The sequence below is a fragment of the Phytophthora sojae genome (genome assembly GCF_000149755.1).
Source record: "Phytophthora sojae unplaced genomic scaffold PHYSOscaffold_2, whole genome shotgun sequence".
In the NCBI taxonomy this organism is placed as follows: domain Eukaryota; phylum Oomycota; class Peronosporomycetes; order Peronosporales; family Peronosporaceae; genus Phytophthora; species Phytophthora sojae.
This window is the reverse complement of record NW_009258116.1, coordinates 5,404,914-5,412,366: the sequence shown is the minus strand read 5'-3', so window position 1 is coordinate 5,412,366 and position 7,453 is coordinate 5,404,914. Positions and strand designations below refer to the sequence as shown.

At 61.4% G+C, this 7,453-nt stretch overlaps 6 protein-coding genes across 6 annotated transcripts; 1 reads left to right on the top strand and 5 right to left on the bottom strand.

Annotated features, from left to right (window-relative positions):
* Nucleotides 1–35: 35 nt before the first annotated feature.
* Nucleotides 36–200, top strand: PHYSODRAFT_325606 (hypothetical protein; the record flags this gene model as incomplete). Its single annotated transcript, XM_009521485.1, has 1 exon — nt 36–200. A coding segment is annotated over one exon (165 nt), but the record flags the coding sequence as incomplete, so codon positions are not given.
* A 1,188-nt stretch (nt 201–1,388) lies between these two features.
* PHYSODRAFT_484316 (hypothetical protein) lies at nt 1,389–2,114 on the bottom strand (the record flags this gene model as incomplete). The annotated part of the gene is made up of 1 exon (XM_009521484.1): nt 1,389–2,114. The coding sequence occupies one exon, from the start codon at nt 2,112–2,114 to the stop codon at nt 1,389–1,391; it is 726 nt and encodes a 241-aa protein (XP_009519779.1).
* Nucleotides 2,115–3,343: 1,229 nt separating this feature from the next.
* On the bottom strand, nt 3,344–4,105 carry PHYSODRAFT_479970 (hypothetical protein; the record flags this gene model as incomplete). Its single annotated transcript, XM_009521483.1, has 1 exon — nt 3,344–4,105. The coding sequence occupies one exon, from the start codon at nt 4,103–4,105 to the stop codon at nt 3,344–3,346; it is 762 nt and encodes a 253-aa protein (XP_009519778.1).
* A 741-nt stretch (nt 4,106–4,846) lies between these two features.
* Nucleotides 4,847–5,569, bottom strand: PHYSODRAFT_481577 (hypothetical protein; the record flags this gene model as incomplete). The annotated part of the gene is made up of 1 exon (XM_009521482.1): nt 4,847–5,569. The coding sequence occupies one exon, from the start codon at nt 5,567–5,569 to the stop codon at nt 4,847–4,849; it is 723 nt and encodes a 240-aa protein (XP_009519777.1).
* A 453-nt stretch (nt 5,570–6,022) lies between these two features.
* Nucleotides 6,023–6,328, bottom strand: PHYSODRAFT_325602 (hypothetical protein; the record flags this gene model as incomplete). Its single annotated transcript, XM_009521481.1, has 1 exon — nt 6,023–6,328. The coding sequence occupies one exon, from the start codon at nt 6,326–6,328 to the stop codon at nt 6,023–6,025; it is 306 nt and encodes a 101-aa protein (XP_009519776.1).
* A 178-nt stretch (nt 6,329–6,506) lies between these two features.
* PHYSODRAFT_325601 (hypothetical protein) lies at nt 6,507–7,247 on the bottom strand (the record flags this gene model as incomplete). The annotated part of the gene is made up of 1 exon (XM_009521480.1): nt 6,507–7,247. The coding sequence occupies one exon, from the start codon at nt 7,245–7,247 to the stop codon at nt 6,507–6,509; it is 741 nt and encodes a 246-aa protein (XP_009519775.1).
* Nucleotides 7,248–7,453: the final 206 nt, after the last annotated feature.

The following is a 7,453-nucleotide window of genomic DNA, read 5'->3' as shown; positions in this document are numbered from 1 at the left end:
TCGCCGTGGGTCTGCACGACTACGTGGTGCGCAGTCGCGAGGCGCGTCTAGAGACGTTCGTGAACTTGCTGCTGCGCGCTGCCAAGGACGTTTCGTACCGCTCCGGCTGCAGTCCGTGCGGGCGGTTCGAGGTGGTGTCGAGGCTGCTGAGCGACTTCCTGACGGAGCCGCACCTGCGCGCGTCGGGCGGCGCGTGGTGACGAGGCCGGCCTGCAGGCCCGCGGAGCAGGAGCAAAGCGGCAGGAGAGCAGCGCGCCTGCAAGTTGTCGGAGCAAGCCGACCGAGCGGCGGAGAGCCAGCCGCCAGCCAGCCAGCCAAGAAGCGAGCGACGGACGAGCGAGCGAGGGCATGGCGCGTTAGGAGAGTAGGCACGGATCGTGCAGTTGGGTGTCGTGGCGTGTTATTTGGCGTAAACGGTCTTGCAGCGAGCGCCTGGATATTCATATAAAGGCTTGAGCTTTTTTTCGCGAGCTTTGCTGCGGCTTGAAGTTGTTGTGGTGGCTGCAGCACGGCTGGGAACGCATGAAGTGCTGAACAATTGAATAGTTGAGCTGACATGGGCTTGCAGTCATGCGAGGACATTATCCTGCAGCGATTCCCAGCTCTACATGCACAGTACACTGTAGATTGCCCATGTCTTTTGACTGAAAGCGAATCCTGGGCGAGGTGGTGCAGAGATACCAAGCTCTAGATTGTCCAAGTCATGTGACTGGAAGCGAATGACTGTCGATAGGTGGCAGCGTTTCTTTCGTGTTGGCGAGCAGGTGCTATCAGCATCGGGATGACGGCACGGTATCTCCGCCAGAGCAAGCATGCGATACCTGCGCTAGCGTTAAATGTATGTTGGCCCAATTGTTCAGGATTGACGCAGGAAACCGTCTCGGGTCAGTGTTGACCCCGAGCGTTTCTTGCGCGCGACTTGCTGATCGAGGGTGTGCTGAAAAATATCGCTAAAATGTCCAACCATAGCATTGCTGCTGGAACTCGCACTGCAAGCCCAACCTGCCGGCTTCCCGGTGCTTTTGCAGCGGATCTCTTTCAAGAATCTTGAGCCAAGATTACACCGTGCAGCACAGTGAAAACTTCAGCTCTAACCATAAGTCAGCCGCAGCAAAGCTCACGAAAAAAAAGCTCAAGCCTTTATATGAATATCCAGGCGCTCGCTGCAAGACCGTTTACGCCAAATAACACGCCACGACACCCAACTGCACGATCCGTGCCTACTCTCCTAACGCGCCATGCCCTCGCTCGCTCGTCCGTCGCTCGCTTCTTGGCTGGCTGGCTGGCGGCTGGCTCTCCGCCGCTCGGTCGGCTTGCTCCGACAACTTGCAGGCGCGCTGCTCTCCTGCCGCTTTGCTCCTGCTCCGCGGGCCTGCAGGCCGGCCTCGTCACCACGCGCCGCCCGACGCGCGCAGGTGCGGCTCCGTCAGGAAGTCGCTCAGCAGCCTCGACACCACCTCGAACCGCCCGCACGGACTGCAGCCGGAGCGGTACGAAACGTCCTTGGCAGCGCGCAGCAGCAAGTTCACGAACGTCTCTAGACGCGCCTCGCGACTGCGCACCACGTAGTCGTGCAGACCCACGGCGACGGCCACGCGCCCGCGGCTCGGGAACCGCGACGGGAACACGCCCGAGCTCACCAGTTCCCGCACGCGCGTGCAGTACGGACACCACTGCGGGTGCGACTTGTCCTTGGGCGCCGCCACCGCCGCCCCGATGCGCTCGCGCAGCGCGCGGAACGTCGAGTAGCGGTGCTCCACCTGGTAGTCGGCGCGCAGCTCGTCCTCCTCGCGCAACCCCCGCCGCACGCGCTCGCTCCTGCTATGCTTCTGAGTGTGTTTGCTCTTGCTCCTGCCGGTCGCGGCCGACGCCACGGGCAGACCTCTGGGTGCCGCCTGCAGGAACACGTCCAGCACGTAGGCCGTCACGTGGCCCTCGCGGTCGTACGCCGTGCACATCTGCACGTGGTGGACGCTGTTGAGCGCCACGGCCACCTTGGCGCGGGAGAGCTGCGAGAGGCGCGCGCCCAGCAGCTCCACCGTGTCCAGGCTCGAGCGCTCGCTCGCCGTGTCCGTGCACACGTCCATCTCGTCCAAGTCGCTGGCGGCCACCATCGCGCGGCTGAGGTTGGGAATTTCGCTTGCGCTGTCGACGGCGCTTTCGGTTGTGAGCCAGTGCTGTGTGTAGCTCGGCGTACTGTGTTGGCTTGTCGGTGATCTTGAAGAGGTACGCAACGTGGCCGTGTTTACTGTAGGGAGTAGGGTGGGAGTATGAAGGAAGACTGGTTGTCACATCGAGCGCGGCAGTTTTTTCACGGGTGAGATACCGGTGTGGGGACGGTAAATGGAAGGCGACTGAGGAGAAGGGGGATGCCTCGCGCCGCGGTTTGACATGCGCGTCGAAGTGGCGGCTCGCAGTGGCTTCCAGCCGCCGGTCGCTGGAATGGCGCTGCTGCAAGCAGGCTGTCGTGCGGCAAGACAGCAGGCGGCGCCGAATTGCGGGCGGGTTTCGAGCCGAGCCGAGCCGAGACGAGCGCAGTCCGGGGCCAAGTCTTCTGCCGCTTGTGTCGGATATGGGTTCAGCAGTGTGTAATCATGGCGCGGCAGAGCCGGGCCCATCTCACAAAGAGGGTGTAACCCAGTGTAACCCCTCGTTCCGACCCATGTAAAACGGAGCCATTGGCCGAAAAGGGGTTCACGCCACCACGATACTCCATCAGCCAACAGTGTCGTCGCTAGGCCAGCAGCATCGACCCACTACACCACTGTAGTGGGTGACGTCTACCATGCCACGATAGAGGGCCGGCACCTGTTATCATACATGTACAGTGTAGCGGTGTTATGCCGGCGCGCTTCGCCCGGGGGTGCAAATCGCGCTGGCACCCGTACCACCGACACCGGCGCGTCGCACAAGTGCATTGAGGCCACCGACGCTGATCGACTTGAGCCTCAAGCGAGAAGAACTTCCACCACCACAACAGTATCGGCAAAGCCTCCGGCCCCCCAATGTTCTAAAACAGTCGACTGCGGTTGCCTCGACGGCGCTTACGACGGCGGAGCTGCTCAAACTGGAGCACCTGTATTTGCAAATGGGCGTCTTCTAACGACTGAAGCGGGGCTGAAGCGGGCACGCGATCCCCATCGAAAAGATGCGATTGCACTCGGCACCGCACGAGCAACTTGACGCACAACGCCACAGACTAGAACAGGCATGACACGTACGATACTTATACTTACTTTAAGTATTGATCAACCAGCGCTAACGTGGCTGAGCTGAGCTAAACTATCTCGGACCACAGGCTCGACGTATGCATCGGCGGCATCAGCATCACGCTTCCGGACGATTACCACACGCTCTCGGTCGCGCGCATGCTCTCCGCCGACAGGAACGAGCTGAGGATCTGCGAGACGACGAGGAACCGCTCGCACTGGCCGCTGCCTGTGCGGTACGACAGGTCCTTGGCCGCTCTGAGCAGCTGGTTGAGGAAGCCTTCGAGCTGCCGCTTGCGGAAGTGCGTGCAAAGCTGGCGCCAGCCCGTGCAGGTCGCCACCAGCCCGCGGTTCGGCACGCGCGGCGGGAAGCTCGTGGACGAGTCGATGAACTTGATGCGACTGCAGTACGCGCACTGCTGGTGATACCTGTTGTCACTGCGCGCGTTGACGGTCTTCATGATGCGCCTCCGCAGCTCGCGGAACGCCGAGTAGCGGTGCTCCACCTGGTACACGGGGTGCTCGAGCTCCCTCTCGCGCCGCAGCCGCTTCTTGCGCTGACCCTCGGACTCACCGGCAGGCGGCGGCGGCGGGAGACCCTTCTGCACGTAGCGCAGGTAGACGTTCATGACGTAGACGGTGGCGCCGCCTTCGCTTTCGTCGTAGGTGGCGCAGATCTTGACGTGGTGGATCTGGTTGAGCTTCATGGCGAACTTGGCGATGGACGAGAGGCACGAGAGGCGACCCAGCGCTGCGTCCAGGCTGCGGCGCGACTGCAGGTCGCTGAGCTCGTCACTGTCTTCGGACGAGCTGGCGGTGGTGACGAGGCTCGGCACGCTGCTGCGGCTCTGCAGCTCGAAGAGCAGCTGGTCGTCGTGGCTGGCGCTCGCTCTCATGCTTCACTTGGAGGCTCTCTTGTGAGGTGCGCAGGAAATTCCGATGTGAAGCTCAGGTGTGATACAAAGTCTCCCATGGGAGGGGGCGGATTATGGGCCGTACAGTACAGGACCAGCAGACGTCAACGAGCAGAAAGGGCAAAGTTGAAGTTGATAGCCAATGAGATGCGTGATATAAGCGGTACGATACCGGTGTACCGGTTCTCTTTCGAGTCTTTCGAGCCGCCGTTCGTTTACAGCCGAAGCTGAAGCTGAAGCTAGGATCGCATGCTCGCAGGATCGAGGTGGCGGCAACGGTTGGCCTGGCGTGCGGCAGCTTTTGGATCTCGGGCGTCTAGTAGACGAGCACGCCGAAAAGTGCATGCTCAAATGGAGTGCAAATCGCGGGGCAGTCGAGGCGTTCATCACCATCGCGAGCTGAAGGCGGGCGGGCGGTGCCTTTATAGCGCCTTCGTCGCATGCGCACAAGAGCCGACCAACTTCAAACACAAAGGCACTTTGCATCGCCTGACAAAGCGCAGCAGGTGAAAAGGCCGTCCACTGCTTTTTGATACGATGAACACACTTTTCGCGCCGCCGGCGGTGGTGAAGGCGATCAAAAGGAACGGGTTTCGTCAGCTGCTGTCAGCGAGGACAAGCTCGTCTCAGCATACCACCGGCGCGAGAAGGCGGAAGGAGAAGATGAGGCTTTGGCTTGGTTGAGACATGGACATTCATTACGCGTAAATTAATGGTGGCAAGTTATATCGTGGTCAATCGACTCAATACGGTCCTCTCCTCGGTCACGGCGGCGACGGAGGCGCGCGCGCTGCCCTCGGGCTGTGCGAGGAAACTGTTCAAGATCTGCGAGACGATGATGAAGCGTCCGCAGTGGCAGCTTGCGCTGGTGCGGTACGACATGTCCTTGGAGGCCTTGAGCATCTGGTTCATGAAGCGCTCGAGGCGGTGTTTCCGGACGCGTGCCAGCAATTGGCGCAGCCCCGCTGAGAGCGGGCCGCGGTTGGGTACGCGCGGCGGGAAGCCAGCGGCCGACTCCGTGGTGCCCACGCGGCTGCAGTACGCGCAGAAGCGGAAGTGATCGTGGTCGTTCACCACGTTCGAGATGCTCTTGACCATGGCGCGGAAGTCCGAGTACCGGTGCTCGACATGGTAGTCGGGCGTCTGGCCCTGGTACTCGCGGCGCAGACGTCTCCTGCGCTGGTCCAGCGTCTCCATGGTCGGCAGACCCTTCTGCGTGGTGCGCAGGAACACGCTGACGACGTACATGGTGACGCCGTCGGTCTCGTACGTGCTGCTGATCTCGACGCGGTAGATCTCGTTGAGCGACATAGCGGACTTGGCCGTCGTCGACAGCTGCGCGAGGCGGCGGCCCGGACTCATGCTCGGGCCCAGCTCGCGCGGCGAGTCGTCGCGCCGCTCGGCATGGACGTCGGCGTCGGACTTGGACGGGAGACGCAGACTCATTAAGATTGATCGAGTGGCTTGAGCGGTCCAGCGCGCGTTTGATTGTGATGGCCCATCAAGCACGCAAAATAAATGGGTCCTTGAAGGCACCACAGCTAGACGGCTCTCGGGAGTCTGGCGCAAGAGCGTGTCTTTTAGACTTGATCAATGTCTTTATGCTGCGCAAATGTGTGTGCTCTTGTATAAATGAGCTGTGCGAACGTCGAACCTCGTGTGGGCCACATGATGGGTGAGCTGCGCCCTGTCGCAGGAGGGAGATGGGCGTTTCCTGATTACGAAGTCCTCTGGAGGATCGCCGATTTCATGGGCCAACATGTGCTGGAGGCCCGGGCGGAGCGAGGAAGGCGAGGCCTCAAGGACGGCAGAGCTATTACATGTACATGTAGCTGACCTACGTGTTGTACGCGGTGGCCGCTGCGTATCAGGGCTGATGTTCGACGCAGGTGCCGTGCTTCAAAGCCGCCGTGCTGGCTCGCGGATTTTTCCCGGTGGAGTCATCTTGCCTGCGCGCTTGCTCTCGCCGTGATCACGACGTGACTCGCCAAGAACGCGCTCGGCGCCGCTGGCTGGCTCTGAGCCACCCGATCGCGTGAGGCTCGCCGCGGCGCCGAGCAGCAGTACACATCCAACATCGATGCCTTTGCAAGACGCGAGGGAGCAGCAGCGCAGCGACAGACCAGTCGTGGCAGGAGCAGGCGCGAACCTGCGACGCTGAGCAACGGTGTGTATCGCACGACAAACTCGGTCAGCAATGACCATCGTGCTTTCTGCTTCAGCGGCGATAACTGTACCAGGCAAGTATGCATCGCTATGACAAGCAGCACATTATGGAAAGCAGCATGCAACGGCATACATGTATTGGGTTTATAGCACTCATCACTTACTGATAGCTCGGTGTTGCTCACCTCTCTCCACTGTACTCGCCAACAGACCCTTCCTAGCAACAGCTCAGCGCGGTCGAGCTCAGCGCAGTCCGCAGGTGCAGATCCGCCAGGAACTCGTTCAGAAACCCCGACACCGTCGCGTAGCGCTCGCACTGGACGGCGCTGTAGCGGTACGACACGTCCTTCGTTGCAGTCAGCAGCTCGTTGATGAACTTCTCCAGTCCGTGCTTCCTCGAGTGCACGAGTAGTCGTCTCCAGCCCGTGTACGTCGCCACGGGGCCCTTGCTCGGATACGGCGACGGGAAGTCTCCCGCCGTGACCAGCCACAAAACGCGGCTGCAGTAGGCACACCACAGCGGGTGGGAGTCGCTCTCACTCGGCGCGCTGACAACGTTCAGGATGCGCTGCCGCAGCAGCCGGAAGGACGAGTAGCGGTGCTCCACCTGGTAGTCGACGTGCTCGCTCCGCTTCTCGGGCTTCTGGCGCCACGTGCGCTTGTGCTTGTCCCGATTCGCTGCAGACTTGGGCAATCCTTTCAGCACGTCCTGTAGGAAGACGTCCATGACGTAGACGGTCACCACGGGGCCGTGCTGGTGCTCGGCGCGGTTGTGCGCGGCTCGGATGGCGACGTGGCTGATCTGGTTCAGCGAGACCGCGGACTTGGCGCTGCAGGACAGCTGCGACAGCGACTGCGAGAGGCGGCGCCCCAGGTTGGCGTCGAGGCTGCCGCGCTCCGTGTCGTCGCTCTGCTCCAAGCTGCTGCTGCTGCTGCTGCGGTCGCTCTCGGGTCGCATCTTGGTGCGCTTCTGAATTGTGTGCTGAGGCGGGGGGCGGAACTTCAGACCTCCCCTGATGGTTGAAGCTACACATGTAGGCTGAGATCTAGGCTAGAACCTAGCTTAGGAACTGATTTACCGGTATACCGGTTGTTTGACAAGCACGCGTAATCGGGCGCCCGTTTCGGGAGTAAACTTTTGCGCGCCGCTTGATGACCATCTCG